General features: G+C 39.0%; 1 protein-coding gene across 14 annotated transcripts in view; it reads left to right on the forward strand.

The window, feature by feature from the left end:
- Positions 1–19,518, forward strand: part of BLTP1 (bridge-like lipid transfer protein family member 1) — a 224,149-nt gene that overhangs the window by 13,666 nt on the left and 190,965 nt on the right. For all 14 annotated transcript variants that reach the window (XM_075929828.1, XM_075929829.1, XM_075929830.1 and 11 more), the window contains exons 2-5: positions 6,208–6,337; positions 9,238–9,354; positions 11,045–11,123; positions 11,822–11,886. In XM_075929828.1, coding sequence (XP_075785943.1) covers positions 6,241–6,337; positions 9,238–9,354; positions 11,045–11,123; positions 11,822–11,886 — 358 coding nt within the window. In that variant the 5' untranslated portion in view covers positions 6,208–6,240. The remainder of the gene's footprint in view (positions 1–6,207; positions 6,338–9,237; positions 9,355–11,044; positions 11,124–11,821; positions 11,887–19,518) is intronic.

Below are 19,518 nucleotides of genomic sequence, written 5' to 3' on the forward strand. Positions count from 1 at the left end.
GTTCTTCTGACTGCAAAATATTATTGCTACTCGCGAAAGAAAATATTAGACATATGTTACAACACTTTGCTCTGAAAGTGCTATATGACAATTAACTAATGGGCAACATAGAGAGAATTCTCTGTGTATACTTGTGGGATGGTAAGCAGGCAAATTATTCTCATTTATAGATCAGGAAAATTAAAACACAAGTATTCCCCAAGACTGGAATCCTAGGTTGTACTAAATATTGGGACTTAGTTTTATCTTTGTCCATGATGCACATTGCAAATGATTATTTAACCATTTGGTTCTGAGTTGTAAATTCCTTGATTCTATTCACTTAAATGTACACTGTGCTCTCTAAATTGACAGACACAGCATTTTTAAAAGTTAATACCCTGCAATTCCCTTTGGATTATGTGCTGCTCTGGGATTCCTAGTAGCAAAAGTCGTCAAGAGTATCTCATTCTTACCTTTTTTTCTTGGATGCAGACCTTGCTACAGTTATTGAAGCCTTTGTCATCTTCCAGTTGGATTACAGTAAAGTGTTTTATATGGAATTACCCTTGAAAAATACACCAAAGCTTAAACTATATCTTGTCTTGTAGTTCTTATTGTGAAGAGCATATTACATCTGTGCTCTGTAGACTTGACTGGCTACCAGTTGTTCTGAGTGCCTTTATAGGCTCTCTGATTTCAGTATGGTTATGGAGTATTTCAATCTGACAATTGGAATCGGGTGGGACGGGTTATGATGGAAGATCCATCTTATTAAATGCAGTTGGAACCTATATTGAGGAACATGTTTTGCTCCATCAATCTGAAAAGTCCATTTGAACATCAGGGGACATTTCAAGACTTACATTAAGTTTAAATATGACGGTTTGAATAGTTTTGAGCTAGTGAAGTCTGTTTTAGTAAATGAAGGTAGGTTCATATGAAATTAATCAAAAATTAAATATTGAATTTGTGGAGATAGTTGTACCAGTGCAGTCAAAATGTTGTATAGAGCTTTTCTGTCAAAATAATCAGGGGAGAGGGCAAAAGCAGAGAGATCACTATTCAGGGTTTCCTTCACCATAGTGAGCAGACAGTTTCAGTCTCCAGAAGCCATAGAACTCTCAGAATCCACACCGGTCTTGGACTTTCTGAATACCAAAAGCATGGGACAGCTAGTGCAGCCCACCGCCTGACTGTACCATTGAGGTATAATTCTGTTAAGAATTACTGTAATGAACTACCTTGGAATAGTGTGGTTGTGAACTTGAATCATTGACTAAATGATACAATGTATATGTTTAATTAATGTTTTGTAAATATTTTAATTTGAGAAAACATTTGAATAAAAAATAAGTTCTGGCTTGATATAGGGACTGTGATGCAGTGTAGAAACTCCACACTAGATCCAAAAAAGTTAAAGAGCATCTCTGGGCCCACATGACTTTGTGAAGCCACACTCACAGAGGATGCTCTAGCTAAAGGTGACCTTAAAAGGAGACAGATGGCTCTGAAAGTGGTTGACAAGGCAGGGAGAAGGTCCTGTCCTGAAAACTCTTGAGGAACAGAGTTGCTCAAACCTTCTCCTAGAGAAGAGGAGTCAGATTGAAATTCAATGAGCACTTGATTTTGGTATTATTTCAGGACAGACATATAGTCTTGGGACAACAGAGTGATTGGTAGGAAAGTGGCCCTGGATGTGCAGGAGTGTCCTGAAGAGGCTCTTGGGTGTTGGACATGTAATAACATGGCTAGGGTCCAGGTCCCCTACCAAACCATCTTCTCCATTAAGAAGGACACAAAACCCCTTATATTCTAGACTGTCCCCAGTGGGAAGGGGAGGAAGGATAAATACCTTTCAAAATCAGTTCCTGGAGTCGGATACTCCTAGGGAGTGTCACTGAGCCCCTATCTTTCTAAGTTCACTGCAGTACTGGTGAGACATGATTAAGATGGCTAACACTGGAGGGTTGACTCTACCTCCAAAAAAGAAAGCTAGACAACAGATGTGAAGGTGGTCTGGGGTAGAGAGACAAGAGTAGAGACTTGGCAACTAAAGGCCTTGGTCCCTGACCATAAGGCAATGCTTCTTCCAGTGAGAATTGGCTATTATAAATGCACAGTATAAAAAACATGCAAGAAGGAAGTTTCGATGAAAAGTTAAAATGTAGGGAGTGTGGCTTTGTTTTGAAAGCACTTTCATTTTGGCTGTGTAAATTTAATATCTGATAGTTCTTTCCCACATAATTACAGTAATGAATACAGTTTCAAATTGTACTTACATAATATAAGTATTATAATTGACCAAACATATCCATCATCATCTTCTTAGTGTATATATCTTAGAAATGTGTGTGTGTCTCTCCATCTGTCTGAGAGTCCATTTTTTCAAGAACTCCTTCTAAACGATAAGCGCTAGGACAGGGGTGGGCAATAATTTTTGATGGGGGAGCACTCCAAGATTTTTGGAAGTGGTCAAGGGCTGCACTTTCTGGGATATTAATGGAGGAATTCCAGGGTCTGGGATGCAGGTTGGATGCAGAAGGGAACTTGGGGTAAGGGATTGGGGTTCAGGAGGGAGAATGTGGTCTGTCTGGGAGGGAGTTTGGGTGAAGGAGGTGGTTTTTGACCTATGGCAGGGGATTGGAATGCAGGGTTTTGGGGTGTGACATAGGATAGGAGGGGATTGTGATCTGAGGCAGGAGATTGGTGTGCCAGATCTGGGAGGGGGTATGGGTGTAGGAGGGGGAAGAGGGTTTGAGTATGTGGAAGAGAGGCAAAGAGTTGGGGAAGGGAGGAGCTGTGGTGGCAGAGGAAGGCTTTGGCTGAGAGGCGCTTACCAGCAGGAACCTGAGGCAGACTGTCTGCTGCAGGCTGCTCGCTGCTCCACATGGCCTCTGCTCTGGGCATGAGAAGCAGGGTGGGGGGAGGAGAAGGGAGGAAAAAGTCCTCCTATACTGCCCTTGTTCTCATCCAAAATTCTCAGCTCCTCTTGACCGGAAACTGAGAGATTGGCCAATGAGAGCTAAGAGATTTTGCTGGGAGCAGGAACAGCATGAGAAGTCTCCCTCTTCCCTCTCTAGCCATCTGCAGTGGAGAACAGCTGACTTTTTAAACCACAAGCTGTTCTTTGTCTAAGAGTTCTGGCGAGGTGGCTACGGATTGGATCTGGTGGCTTGGCAGGCTGGATCCGGCTCTCTGGCAGCCTCTTACCACCCCTGAGTTAGGACCACTGAATTTGGTATGCAGCTTCCTTTCCCTAAGTTAAAGCAAGGTCATAGTTTGGTTGTGCCAGGACAATGGGATGTGCCTGGAATTTGATTGTGTCTCATAAAATGGAAAGGAAATGGTCTGGTAGAAGGGACAGTTACACTGTAGAATGACCATGGGGGGCAACAAGGGGCAAGAGATGGGGACCGGAACATCTATAACCCTACTGGGCCAGCAGAGGGTAGGAATTGAGAAAAGGACAGCTATTTACTATATATTTCATAGACTGTGTTTGTCTGTGCATCTATTTCCTCAGCTAGGGAACATGTTACCCCTCCTCTGGCTGTGCCTGCTGCAGTGGCCTTGTACAGGTGTTTCTCATCTTGTTCCAAGCTTCAGTGGTAAGAGAAGGCTTGGGTTGTCCTTTCTTCCTGTGGTAGCCTGCGTACCAAACCCCTCATGTGCCTCCCCACTTCACAACAACGATTTAAATGAAGAAAAATAAAATTTGAATTAAGGACCTGAGCAATGCCAGGTAAATCTTGCAGTGATGAGTACTGGTGAAGAAGGTGCAGCCACTATCATACTATCCTGATGAGGTGTAGAATTATTTCTATAGCTCAGTTTTTTTTTTATGAGGCAATAAGCACTATAATGCCATATATTTTGGGGGTTTTTTCAGTTTGACCTTATTACCTTTTTTCAGTTTGGGAAGTGTTTCAAGTATTAGGGTAACAATTCAAATCTGAATTGCCCACAAAGCCAGGGAGAAGTCATTGCTATTTACCTGTTCATGGAGTGTGGGTAAGGCTACTGCAGCAGCAGCCCTTGTCTGTGCCAGCTCTGGCCACTGTGGACAGGGGCTGCTGCCGGAGCAGCTTGTGTTCACAGCAGCTGGGGCTGGCCATGGACAGGGGCTGCTACCAAAGAAGCCTCTGCCTGTAGACAACCTGGGCTGCCGTGAACAGGGCTTCCTGAACCCAATGTGAGCTGGGACTGAGCACTGGTGTTGGACCGCCACGCCTCTGCGTTTTAAATGTAGTAAGAGCTGCCTGGCACATTTAAAATGCAGAGCTGCAGCGATCGCGGCTCCATCCTGGCTCATACTGGTCCAGGAACCTACCCCTGCTGCCGCTCTGCAGTGTAAATGTAGTAGGAGCTGGGCTGCCTGCCCATCCTGCTCCTACATTTAAATTGCAGAGCCACAATAGGAATAGCTATTGGACTGGCGCGAGCCAGGACAGAGTACCTTCCCTTATCGACTGATGCTGTAGTTGATACAAATTGGATCAACTACACAATTAATCAATTACCCACCTCTTAACATCCTTATTACCTTTTAGAAACGGAGGAAAAAAGTGAAGGAAGAATTAGTATTCTCTTCATGGCTGCCTGGCATATCTTCCTTGGGGGAAAAAAAAAGGATTACAGGCTTGATATTTTTTTAAAACACCGAGTGTTCAGTTGTATATATAATATAGAAAGTAATCATGGAATGGGTGTGAAAATGGTCAGATATGCTCTTAATTTATGCTCATAGATTTTGGTGCACCTGCCTTTTTGGCAGTCAAACTCTGAGTTTCTGTTTGAATTTAAGAACATATAAAGAAACTTAAATTTAAAACTTGAAATTATGTAACATGATTAGGGGTTTGGAACGGGTCCCATATGAGGAGAGGCTAAAGAGACTGGGACTTTTAGTTTAGAAAAGAGGAGACTGAGGGGGGATATGATAGAGGTCTATAAAATCATGAGTGGTGTGGAGAGGGCTGATAAAGAAAAGTTATTTATTAGTTCCCTAAATAGAAGAACTAGAGGACACCAAATGAAATTAATGGGTAGCCGGTTTAAAACGAATAAAAGGAAGTTCTTCTTCACACAGCGTGTTGTCAACCTGTGGAACTCCTTGCCAGAGGAGGCTGTGAAGGCTAGGACTATAATAGAGTTTAAAGAGAAGCTGGATAAATTCATGGAGGTTAGGTCCATAAAAGGCTATTAGCCAGGGGATAAAATGGTGTCCTTGGCCTCTGTTTGTCAGAGGCTGGAGAGGGATGGCAGGAGACAAATCGCTTGATCATTGTCTTCGGTCCACCCTCTCTGGGGCACCTGGTGCTGGCCACTGTCGGTAGACAGGATACTGGGCTAGATGGACCTTTGGTCTGACCCAGTACGGCTGTTCTTATGTAACTTATGTAACTTATGTTTCTGAACAATTATTATTATTGTATGCTTTATTCTTAATTGGTGCCTTGAGGTACAGTGCTGAAAGCTGATCTTTTAAATTCATCTGAGGAGTTTGGTAATCCCTGTGAAACATGCAGCCTGTGTCTTAAATCTGCTCTGTAAGCAACACTTTGTAGACGTGAATTTTCTGTGTGTAAATGTGAAAGGTGTAGTCTTTTATCCACATTTTCTTATGATACTTTTTGTTGTGGGTTAACTAATTTAGCAGATATTAGTTGCCTTTACATTATGGAAGGATTATAACTGAATACATGTTTTGTGATGTGACTTGCACTTTTTTATAAACTTGTTAGCTAGTAGTTCGGTCTTCAGTCTTGCAACTCTGGGAGTAGAACATAATTTATGACATGAACTACGATTTCCATTTTGGCAGGGGTGGTGTATGCTCAGGATGTATACTCATTGTAGCAGGAAAAAACCACTTTGTATTGCTCAGCAGTGACTCCTGAGCAGGCACTGGAGTGACTGAAAGGATAGGCAGGAATCATGATAAAGGGAATATATTTTGGTCTTCTGATGCAAAAGTTTTTGAAGTAATCTTGGATGACTTCCTTCCTAATCCTCAGAAAATAGGTACATGGAAAAGTTGAGTCAACTTTACAAATCTTGTATGAGATTGGTTTGCCTAGTATGGGATAGAGTATGAATGTGAGATTCTGTCTTCTGGCTGTGTGAGAGCTAAACCCGTATGAGTTCTTTAACATAGTTTTGTTTGGCAACTTTTTGATAGTTTTGCAGTGCTATATTATTCAATTTGGGATCTTTCTCTTTCAGCCCTTCAGACATTGATACAACAATAATCTAGCAATGGATCAAAGAAAAAATGACAGTTTTGTCCCAAGTATCTCACAGTTGGAAAACTTCTTGACAGAACACGACTCTAATGTTGTTTGGCTATTAGTTGGTAAGTTGAATATATTCTGTTTTTGTTAAATATTTTTGTGACTCCATTAAACATAGTTTCCTAGATAAATGGATCCGTATATAGCATTTCTTACCCAGAAAGGATCCCAAAACATTTGCAAACAGGAATCCCTTCATTTACCATGCAGCTATTTAACAGAACCTAGCAACAGTACTACACCATTTAAGAAGGAAACAATTACTTTCAATTTAAAACCTCAGGGAACTGGACTTGGTCACGAAGGTTAACTCTGCTACTTTCCTCCACCCTATGCTGCCAACTCCCAGCCCAACTTGCGTGGGACTAGAAGTGGCGTCTCTACACAGAGGCATGGTGGGGCTGGAGCAGCCCTCAGGCCGCAGGGAGCTGCTGCCCAATACCAGTTATGGGGTAACTGGTTTACTGGTTACCCCTTAACATCCCTAGTGCAGAATGTGTGTATGTGTCTGTCACATAATACAGTGCACATATACCAGGTATGTGGCTCAAGCACAGGGCAGTTTTGTTCTGGGATAGGGTGTGTTATGCAGGTTACTCAAATGAATGACAATAAAGGCTTTATCACATCAAACCAAAATGGGAGTAGAGTTCACTAAATCCAACTCTGGAAGATTGATCACGGCAGCAGCGATCTTCTGCAGAGTGAAGGCATGCAGCTAATAAGGTAGAAATTGCAGAGGTGCAGTAATAGTCATTATGAAAGTTGCATACTGACAAATTAATACAGACCTTCCACTTCATATTAATATTTTACATTTAAATCTATCATTTAAAGCAGTGTTTCTTAAACTTTTTAAGACTTGAGGCAAACCAAAACAATAATTTTTTTTTAATAGGGAACACCAAAGATTTTTTTGTTGGGGGGGGGGGGGGGCAGGGGAACCCCAGGGAAAAGTTATTGAGCAAAAAAAAAAAGGCTTGCCCCTTTAAGGGTGGCCATTTTGAATTCTGTTCTCTCCGTGGCACACCTCCAACTGCTTCGTGGAACACACTTTAAGAAACGCTGATGTAAAGGCTTCAAACTGCTTTATAACCAATATTTGTTTTGTGTTACACAATTATTACATTTCTTGATAGAGAATGTTGCTTGGAATTAGACTTGAACAGTTTCAGCATTTGGGGACAGTTGCAATTAGAAGTTCAGTTCTTATGTGTCTGATTTATGTAAATTAGCATTTTGTTCAGCAATTATAATGAAGGTTAGTAGCAGTTGGTTCCCATTTACTCATGAACTGTGTTTCTGTGAACTTGATGTAGTTGTGGAACCCAGGTGCTGCCATATTTTCCATCTTGAAGTGATTTCCATTTATATACAGGGTTTACAGTTGGTTCAATGGCTCTTAACACCTTCATTATAAAATTGTTCCAGCTCCACTAAAACTCGGTGCAAATGATGGTTAGGTTATTTTCAGTATTTTTTCAATTTGATATTCCTTAATGTTAGGCTTATCTTTTTGATTGTAAGAAATTAAGTTGGCAGGTGAAGGGGAATACATTTACAGATTTAAAGTAATTTTGAAAACTGATTTAAAGAAAGCTTCCCAAATTTGTCTGTTGAAAAAACTAAACATTGGCTTCAGAAAGTCTGATATTCAGATCCTCAAAGCCCTTGTTCAGCTGCTGCCTAATCCTTTAGGTGCCTACTTGCCTACCTAAAAATCTGCCAATTAGTACATGTTGGCTCTCCCTTGTCTGGCACCTTTGGGACCTGACCCATCCCGAAGGAGAGAATTTGCCAGATATGGGGAAGTCCCTGCCATTGGTCCCCCAGGATGCTCCCCTTCCCTGCAGCTGGCTCTGTTCCTGCCGCACTGTCACTGGATCCAGCCTGCAGGGCTTGGACTTGGGCTTTTGCAAGGTGTGGACCATTGTTAGTAAACCTGGGCATACTAAAATTTCACAATAACTGAACAAAAAATAGAGACTTAGCCTATATGCAATTAGTATTTACAAACAAATTAATCTAAAGATGTATTCCACCTAAAGAGTTGTCAGTAATTTTCAAAGAGGCGTGTTAAGCAATGCTTTTTAAATAACTTGTTAACTTTAAGTGACCAGGTCTTGTATTTTGTGTTTGCTTGTGTGTATGGTGGTAGTGAATGAAATTTAAAATATTATTTTGAAGTCAGATAACAATTACTTAAAACTATACAATAAATCAATTAGAGCTGAGTGAAATGCCAGTTAAAACTAGTCCATCCCCTAGCAGCCTGGGATAGTTCCTTTCAGATCAACTATTCTGGAAACTTTGTGAACCATTTTGATGAGAAATAGGTTACTTGATTTTAATCAACTAATGTGTAAACTACTTCTGGGAGTAGAAGACCTAAATTTATTTTGATTGGCATATTTCTAATTAGATTGAAATTTCCATTATTTTTTCCATCAAATTCTAATTTTAAACTGCTGATAAAAATGAGAGGTATTGGCCAATCCACTGATTCTTATACGCATGAAGTATTACCATGTGAAAAATTGCTGGGCTGAGATGTAAAGGCTAAAAATCATTGAGATGATGATGTGTCGAATCAGGGGCAATTGTAACTTGTCTGGGACACATTTTCTCATTTTGGTTTCTACTTAGTTGTGGATATGGCCTTGTTTAGAGAAAACCATAAAATCTAATGTTTTGTTTGGTTTGTGGGAAATAGCAGCCAATTAGAGGGTGATACTTTTCTGCTGTTGGCCAAATATTGTGTGATAGTTGGAGTAAAGAGAGAAGGGCAATAGAGAATCTATACATTTGCTTCCCCCCTGTGTTAAAAGCCCACATTAATTACAAACACATTTTTTATGGGTTGAGAAGAGAGAGGCACTGTTGTACACAAAATGCTTTTATCTGGGTCACACAAGTGTAACTTTAATACAAACTGAAACAAATCTGTTAATCTTTTCAACAGCTACAATCTTGTCTTGTGGATGGATTATCTACCTAACTTACTACAATTCCAGGAATGTTGGACTTATTTTAACATTGGTTTTGAACAGATTATATAAACATGGCTACATCCATATTGGTAAGTTGTGGTTACTATAATATGTCTACGTGTGACTCTAATAAATATCTTTGGGTAATATTTTGTGCTTGATCCTAGCATGACTTATTAAAAACTCCAGGTACATCTTAAGTTTTTCTGTTCACTAAAATAGCCAAAATAGTTGATTTCAGGAAAAAAACAGCATTTGACACACAATTCCAGGATGATTCTTAATATAGATTAAAAAAAAACCCCATGTCCTAATAAATTCCTGTTTTGAAATTTCTCATTATTTTATGGTTAATTCAAATTGATTACAAATATTATAAAACCCAAAGGTACAATGTTTTTGTTAAAGAAATCATGTTAACTTTTACTATTATCTCCCCCCCCCTTTTTTTTTTCAAAATTGTACATCATAATGCCCATTCTTCCAACTAAAGAAAATTGGCTTGGGGCTCCCCAGTACACCTTGTGACTCAATAAGATAAATTATTGCTTACTGACATGATTTTTTTTCTTTTTCTCACCCTTGGGGCTGAGTGCACTGACTCTGTAATGCAGCTAGCTACTGTAAATCCAGAGCAAAGGAATATAGTGGAATCTCAAATTGTGACTGTATCGTGGTACATTGCTTTACTAATAAACTGGAGGACTAGCTAATCGTTAATTCTTATTGGGACAGTAATATTTAAAAGTCATTCTGGTAAAGAGCTTTGTCAAAATCCATTAACTCTCCTTTATTTTTTAAATGTAAAAACATTTTATGTGATAAACCAGGTCAGTACAAATCATTTGTGTAGTCGCTCAAATTACATATATATGATGCTGAGTCATGGAAGACTGTATCCTACAGCCTGATTCTGATTGTCCTTTTAATTTTCAATCTCCTTTCCAATCTCCCAGGCCTCCTTGTCTCTGGTGCCTAGAATTACTTCTCTTTTTAGTTTTGGACTTGTTCTACAGATATATAGAAAGAAAATAGAAGATAGAAAAATTGTGTTAATTTGCTGTTGCTTCAAGGAATCTGAGATGCAAAAATTCCAAATCCATGTCCAAATCCAACACTGTTTATGAGCTGTAATGACTGCATCACTTGTTGGGTGAAGTATTTGATATGTATAACGTATTTAAAAGAGAAACTATATTCAGTAAAAGCAACTGGAAGTAGCTACCCAAAGTATGTGCTGTTTCACAATCAATAATATCATGGATATTGGATCTCACGGTTTCTTGACTAACTCTGATTGATTTGTTGATGCCATTGTAGCATCGAAAACCTTATTTGTATTTATTCTACATAACTTTTTGTTTCTAAGCAATGTTAAAAAGGATTGGGGAGAATATATGACTCATCACCACCCTGCCTTGTTGCAAAGAAAGTAAGCCATGTTGATGTGTTTACTTGTTAACTCCTCTCTCCCCCAAATGTTCAAGTCTCCACATGAGAATGACAAGCTTAAAGGGCTAGTCCTGAAGACTGCTAGGTTTACTACCACCAGATGTTGTATATTTTATGGTGAATTGTAACTAACTTGAGACATCCTACAGATGTTTGGTATTTTAAAACATCCTGAGTTCTCTGTGCTCTCAAAAAATTGTCTGTAAGGGCAAAAATCCAGGCACCAAGAATTGTCAATAAACCTGTTACAAGAATCAGTTGTTCTATTTTAGAAAAAGAAATTAAGCCACAGGCAAAAGCCTTACAAGAAATCTTTCTTTTAAATAGGTTCCTTTTCATTCTCTGTCCTGTCCGGAAAAGTCATGGTTCGTGAAATCTATTACATTACAGAAGACATGTCTATCAGGTATTTCTTTGTAAAAGAATTACTGTTTAAAGAGTGATGATTCTTTAAAATATTTAAAATATTTGTCTTTCCTGTTGATAAGTTCACATTAAATAAAGAAGATCTTTAACATGAAACTTATTCTCATTGGTAGATATGTTGCCAAAATGGTTTTATCTTACAATTGTATGACCTCTATTGATCCTTTTACCAGTGCTTTTGAATTGTAAATTGAAGAGTTCCAATGTGAGATGAACCTAGTAAAAATTGATTGTATTAAGAGAATGCTTTTCAGACTTTAAGGGCAAATTCTATTCCCTAATGTCTTTTACTTCCTTGCACTATTTACCTAAGTTTTATGAAACTGTAAAAAGTAAAACTAAAGTCCAAATTCTGTTAAAATATTTGACATACCCATTTTAGCCAAGAATCTCATACTTAATTTTTTCATAAATGTTAATAATAACATGAAATGTGTGAAGAAGAAAACAAACGAGAGCCTCTGAAACTGTTGGGTGTGAGATTTCTTTAGTTACACTATTGCATCTTCAAAACAAATATAGGGCATTAGTTATTTGGATCTATTATTGCAATGCTGTTCATACAATTTTAAGAAGAGAATTTTCTATAATATTTAAGGCGGTTTTTCAAGCAGCTATGCATAAAAGATCTATAATCCATGTTCTTATATTCCTATTTATTTAATTTGTCCAATTTAGAATCCAAGATGGTTTTATTATATTTCGCTGGTGGAAAATGTACAATCCAAAGCAGAAACAACATGGTAAGTTTATTCATAATGTTTCAAAATGAAATGAATTTGAGTTTTAGAAATATGATCTCTTAGCATTAATTGTTTGTCACTGGCTTTCCCCCTCCCCCAAAGTATGTAAATTTACTATAGAAAGGGAGTGTCTCTAGAATAGATCAATGTGAGACAAATAAGTGCTGGTAAGAAAACTTACTTCTCTAATACCAGATCTGAGGACAAGCAGGGAACCTCTGCTGTATGGGTGCTCATCTGACTCCCTTCCAAGTATTAAATTGACTGTAAAAAGTAGAAAGGAGAAAAAGTTGTTGCATTTCTTTGAGATGTTAGCAAGTTTTGTAAGTTTATAATACAGGTTAAACCTTGTGGTTTGGTGCCCTTGGGACGTGAGTGGTTCCAAACAAGGGAGTTTGCTGAACTAGGGGAGGTTAGGTGTCCAGGCTCTCCCGGGGCTTCCCTACTGGCTGCTGACTTGGGAGAAACCAGAGGCCTAATTTTCCCCAGCCTACCTGCCTACTTCTGCTGCCCCCAGCCTGCTTGTGGGCCTCTGCTCCCGAGGTTCCCTGGCTGTGCGTGGTGTGGCAGCCACTCCAGGGGCTTTCTACCCCCAGGTCATTGGTCCTTCAGGCTTCCGCTGACCAGACGGGCTCTGCTCCCAGCTGCTCTTAACCTCTGAGGCCAGGGCTCTCTGATCTAGCAACATCTGTGGTCCTACCGGACCACGGATGTTGCTGGTCCACAGAGTCCCAGAAGAGAGAGGTTCAACCTGTAGTATTAAAATCAAGTTATCCTTTCTGTAAAAGCAAATGACTTTTTGCAACAGTAAGTCAATGCTATAGTTTACTGAATGTATATGTATGACACATACAAGATATGGTGTGGGTAGGAGGAACTGGTTAATGAAAAGAGTGATGTGAACACTGTGTATTTTTTATTAGAATTGTACTTGCAAACCACTAAAATAGACTGTCGAGGTCAAGGGTTTAAGGAATAATTATATCTCTTTTTTACTTAAACAATCTTAACCATTAAGTGCTGTGATTAAACTATGACAGGTGCTAATGAATATTTTCTTAAGAACTTATTCTAATTTTCACTTTTTCTAGCATATATAGGAGGACGGAAAAACACAATACAAAGCATTATTAAAGCTAACACAATAAAAGAAAACAATTTATTGTAACACACGTTAACTTTTTGGACACCTATTGAAATTATCATAATTTACCAAAATGCATCTATAAAAGATTCAGTAAGCCATCAGGACTGAAGTATACATTGGAGTAGGGTCTATGTCTGCTTTTATAAAGTGCTGTATAAAATATGCTTTAATAGGAGTAAATATTGGTAACATAATTTACAGTAAAACTCCGGTTGTCCGGCATCCAGTGGTCCGGCATTCCTGCCAGTCCAGCACCACCTGGAACCTGGAAGTGCTCCAGGCAGCTGGACAATTGGATCTGCTCTACCCTGGGCTTCCCCGAGTCAGCCGCTGGTCAGTTTCTGCAGCAGCTGACTTGGGGACACCTGGGGCAGAGCAGCTGGGGTGCCGCCACTCCCCCATCCCGCCCACCCTACCCCAGGCCCTTCATAGCCCCTGCTTCCGATAGTCCGGTATATTTGATAATCCGGCACCCCCTGGGTCCTAAAGGTGCCGGATTATCGGAAGTTTACTGTACTAACCTTTCCTTCCCAATTAATTTTCTCCTATCACTACTTCTAAGAGGGAGCATTCTTTCAATCTGTTACTTTCAAAAGGAAAGACTTGTCATAATTATCAAGTGTATAACTATTTGATATTTATTATTTTTAGATTTTATTGTATAAATACATTAAGGTTTGTGAGTTTTATTTTAAACCCTTTTGGTATGACTTGCCTACTACCGTGCAGAGATATGAGTGTGCATTGTGTTAGGTACATCAAACCAATGTTAAATGAATTTCTGAGAAGACGCCAAGTGCCTTTTAATGATACCTTCATCAATGATTACTTTATGCTGGTTTTGCCCTTTGGAAGTAGTTACTGCATTTTTTTATCCACATTCATGGCTTGGGATATGAATATATGGTCCTGCTGTTACCTGAAATACAGAGTCAGAAGTCCATTGTCTAAGGGGACACATCTCTTTTGGGGGAGAAATACTCTTTTTTTTATCACCTATCAATTACCCCCTGAATGTAGTCAGGAGTTGTAAATGTGTGATCATCCTAACTGCTCTGGGTTACTAGACACCGATACAATTCCTAGTTGTATTGGAGGTAGTAAGTAGGTGAATCTACCACTGTAAAGAAGGTCTCATCATATCTGATCCAGAAAACTACATGTTGGACCTTCCTCATCCAGCACCTGAATGGTTCTGAAGCAGACAGTTTGCCAGACCAGGAGAGGTCAGAGTTGTTCTGATGGCCATCAGCCGTGCTGTGGGCTCCACCTTTGTCTGTTATGGCACATGGCCATTACTCCCGCCCCCCCCCCCCCCCGGGCCACTGGGGTTGCACCTTCCCATACAGCTGGGGCTCCTGACTGCAGCTTCCTGGTCCTGGCACCCCTGTTGGGCCTGGGTTCCCCTGCCGCTGATCCAGACGGGAACTCCCTGGCTGCCATCAGACCTCTTGAGATGGCTTGGCCACTGCCAGCTCCTCTGGCACTGGCCCCGCTGCAGCTGACCCGCCAGCCCTCCTGCTGCTGGGCTCCCAGGGGCCCCAGACCATGGCTGTTGCCGAACTAGAGAGTCCCAGATTTTGGAGGTGCAATCTGTTGCACAATCCTCTGTGTCATGAGTTTAGGCTCTCTTAAACCTGCTTCCACCCCCTTCAGTTAAGTCACTTGCTGACTTTCCCAATTGCGGAAAGGATAGCGATGAATGGAAATAGATTTTAAACAATTATTAATGATTATTGTTTATTTTAAACATGAGGAGGAATCTCTCTCCTGTAACTGATTAATTGTTACAGTATTACCAGTCCCTCATAGTTGATCACCTGAATAGGTGTGATGATATGATTAAGTCATCATTAGTTATATAAAAACATTTGTTTTGATTAAGCTCTGAGGAAGCCAGAACCCTTTTTATTGTCTTACTTTCAATTGAAATTGATAAAAGGATGTGATGTAGTGTTCATTCCTCTTTAAGAATATGATACTCAAAAATGTTTTATATTTCTTAGATTCTTGCTCTAAAAATAATTTAGAGCAAAGACTACTGATGTTTGGAAAAGAGCACAAAACTTCTTCCTTCACATTTGGAAAAAATGAAACAAAATCCTTTAAAAATAGTTACCTATTGTCAGCCCCCTTTTATAGAAAGGAATTATATTTCTACTTGTTCAATTAATGATGTCTAATGGCTAGCTCAAGGAATGTATTAGCTATACAATTATTTTTCTATATTTCTTGATAATGTAGAGGTTTTCTGAAGATCTTCCATGTGAGTTCAATTTTTTGTGCATGATTCATTTGAACCTCTGTGATTTGCTGCTGCTTATAAACTTCTGATGAAGCATATTATATTTCCTTATTGTGTAAAACCTAAGTAAATACAATAACTCTACTTCTTAAAATAAAATAAAATAAAATACTTCTTGAAAAAGTGTAGGAAATCACTTAAGTTAAGGGTGGAGGTGGGAGGAGAATGCAGTAGGAGGAATAAAGAATGGCTTTTATTTGTAGATAAATATATAACTGTTGTGGATGGAAGTAATGGTTAGGGATCAAAAGCTATTTAATACAGAGATTTGAACTGCAGTTTTCCTCAGTCCATTATTTAGACAAATAGACCAAATGTTAATTTAGAACAGCTTGGGTCTCTTGAGTAAATATGTAATGGGGACAGTTTTTTTTTGTCGCAGCTAAGTAATTAGGGGGAAATTTTGTGTTTTTATGTAATTAGCTCATGCTGTTACATAATTAGGTCAAGCAGAATTCAGTCAAGGCATGCCACTCAAATGTTCTATATGGAATCATATAATCTTGTTTTTAACTGAGAGTCAATTCTGTATTACAGACTAATGTTCTGTAGTTTTTAAGTGGTCCCAATTGTCCAGATATTTGAATTTGTTCCTGTGAAATTTAGTGCTTGTGTAACCCATACACCTAGTGTGGTTCGCTGACCAATGCAGTGGCACCTAGACCGCGGCAACAGCTAAGATCAAGAGACCTCGACAGCATGGGCTAGGAGCCAGCTGACTTTTAGTTCAGAGGGTAGAGGTTTCTGTATTCGGCCTCAGAAGTCCCAGGTTCAAATCTGCCCCATGGCGGTTAGACTTGCTTAATTAAATTTAGTATCCAAAATTGCTAGGTGTTTTACAAGAAGCTTACAACCCACTGTTTAGAATTCAGTGAGGCTGACAAGGGAGGCAGGAATGGATGAAAAAAAACAAGTTGCAGCAAATGATAATGTGGTTTAGGCATGTGCATAATTAATGGTTCAATATGTGTTTATTATATAAAGATGGAGAAATAGACTGGTGTTTACAATAGAACAGAACTTCATTAAGTGTGATTGTTGGCCAGTTGTAGTGGTTGGAAGTTTATCTAGAGGTGTGTTTATCCAACAAAGAGGTGCAAAAAGATAGTGACACTGCTATCCTTCTCATACTTTGTGTCCACCTAGAAGGATTGCTTTCAGAAGGTAGAACACAAGTCTATCTTCATGGCTGATGCAGTCCTTTATGTCACTGCTGAAAATGCCATACAGTGTTGCTATTTATGTTCTTTTGTGGTGATGTGTGCACAGGGAGTTAGCTATCTTGGGACTATTGAATTTTCTTACTTTTGCCCTGAGAAGCTATAAGATTAGTAATCGCTTTTGGTTATTCTTGTCTATATTCACCGTTGGATAATAATCTGGGGTAAAATGCTCTGGGAAAAGTTTGTACAGAGTTTACATAATCAAGAACTAATCCTGTAATTAATTGGGTAAAGTTCTAGCATCATATCTGTTTTATTGGTTTTTTTTAAAGGTTTTATGACTGTTGCATTTCATATGTTAACAGATCAAGGTGGTGTTTCAACAACTAGAAAATGGTCTGGAAGTTGGATTTTATTCTTGGGTCTGCCAGGCTAAATCTAGACAGCAGGGCTATTTTGGGCTACCGAAAGTATCTCGAAATAGCAGTTCCGCGTCTTTAAATATGCCTGTTGTTTCAAAATATATATGTTATATAAAATATATTTCAAAATAACAAGCACACTATTCCAATGTGCTTGTATCCCCTGTAGCGCAAATTGTGTAGCTTATTTCAAGGTAAGGGTGCTGTGTAGATGCACCCCCACTAATTTGCTATATAACCTTGGGCAAGTCATATACTTTGTGCCCTTTTCTAACAGTCCGATATAATTGCCTTTCTCATAGTAGTGGTATGTTCAGTTAGCATTTGTAGAATGCGTTGGGATCTGTCAGTGAAGGACTATGCAGGTATAAAGTATTACTTAGAAAGGATTTAAAATCTGTACACTTTCAATATTTCAGAAACTTCAGCTAAACTTAAAATTTTTAAGTATTATCATTTTACACATCCATTATATCATTTCCCCCCTGTAATTTAAAGATACATTCAAAAACTGGGTTTAGGTGAAGTGGGTTTTGCCCATAAAAGCTCATGATGATTGATATATGTATAAAATGTATGTATGTTAGTCTCTAAGGTGCTACAGGTTGGGGGCAGAGGTTTAAGTTACAAACTAACACAGCTACTCCTCTGAGACTTTTTTCTTATGTGTAGCTCTTGCATCTAGCGTCATTATTTCCCTTAATTGTTTGTCTTTGTTCTGTCTTAAAAATTAGAGCTCTAAAGAATTTTACCTTTTTATAAAATGGAGAAGTTCCAGGCCTTTGGATGTTTTTTTTTTTCTTGGCCAAGTCAATTGATTTATATAAAAATTATCTTTGGTGATTTCTCTCAATTTAATAATCATTATAAATACATGTCTCAGGTAGTGTAAAGTTGCTCACTATGTGACAGGTTAAAAAACTGTTAAAATCAGAACTTTGTTTATATTGTTCTATGATGTTTTTTAAAACCAAAGCTTACTCCTATAATTATTATTCTATATTTTGTTTACATGCAAGGATTTGTAAACCTATTAATATTTCCTAATAAATACATAGTTAAAAAATTATCTTTGATAAGATTGGATTTGCTCTTGTAAGGCCTAAAATTTCTCTCTGGTGCTGCAATGACTTAGTGCCACTACTAGTACCAACAGTAAAAGTTCCTATGCAAATCATAGAATCATAGAATACTAGGACTGGAAGGGACCTCAAGAATTCATCGAGTCCTGTTCCCTGCCCTCATGGCAGGTCCCAATACTGTCTAGACAATCCCTGATAGACATTTATCTAACCTATTATTAAGTATCTCCAGTGATGGAGATTCCATAACCTCCATAGGCAATTTATTCCACTGTTTAACCACCCTGACAGCTGGAAATTTTTCCTAATGTCCAACCTAAATATCCGTTGCTGCAGTTTAAGTCCATTGCTTCTTGCTCTATTCTCAGAGGCCAGGAAAAACAATTTTTCTCCTTCTTCCTTGTGACACCCTTTTAGATACCTGAAAACCGCTATCATGTCCCTTCTCAATCTTCTCTTTTCCAAACTAAACAAGCCCAATTCTTTCAGTCTTCCTTCATAGGTCATGTTCTCGAGACCTTTAATTATTCTTGTTGCTCTTCTCTGGACCTTCTCCAATTTCTCCACATCTTTCTTGAAATGTGGTGCCCAGAACTGGACACAATACTCCAACTGAGGCCTAAGCAGTGCAGAGTAGAGCGGAAGAATTACTTCTTGTGTCTTGCTCACAACACACCTGTTAATGCATGTTTGCTTTTTTTGCAGCAGCATCACGCTGTTGACTCATATTTAGCTTGTAGGCCACTATAACCCCTACATCCTTTTCTGCTGTACTCCATCCTAGACAGTCGCTTCCCATTCTGTATGTGTGAAACTGATTGTTCCTTCCTAAGTGGACCACTTTGCATTTGTCCTTATTAAACTTCATCCTGTTTACCTCAGACCATTTCTCCAGTTTCTCCAGATCATTTTGAATTATGACTCTATCCTCCAAAGCAGTTGCAACCCCTCCTAGCTTGGTATCATCTGCAGACTTAATAAGCGTACTCTCTATGCCAATATCTAAATCGTTGATGAAGGTATTGAACAGAACCGGTCCCAAAACAGACACCCGCGGAAACCCCACTTGTTATACCTTTCCAGCAGGATTGTGAACCGTTAATAACTACTCTCTGAGAGAGGTTATCCAGCCAGTTATGCCCCCACCTTATAGTAGCCCCATCTAAGTTGTATTTGCGTAGTTTATTGATAAGACTATCATGTGCGTATCAAATAATATATAGTAACCAACTGCCATTTTAATCAACACGTTGCCTGAAGCTACCCTCAACAGATTAGAGTATATGGTTAAAATACCAGTGGCTTTTATGGTAATACTTCCTCTGTGGGTTACCATAGTAAGAAACAGTAAGGGAGGAAAAAGCTACTGTATTACTCCCAACATGCTTGGAGAGAGAAGAACGGGGGCAGATAATACACATTAACAGCACAGGTGGACCCCAAGCCTCCAAACTTTCCACATCACTTTAAATAAGTTGCATGTGATCTGCAAATCACTATATATCCTGCTTTT

Source organism: Pelodiscus sinensis, chromosome 5, assembly GCF_049634645.1.
Source record: "Pelodiscus sinensis isolate JC-2024 chromosome 5, ASM4963464v1, whole genome shotgun sequence".
In the NCBI taxonomy this organism is placed as follows: domain Eukaryota; kingdom Metazoa; phylum Chordata; order Testudines; family Trionychidae; genus Pelodiscus; species Pelodiscus sinensis.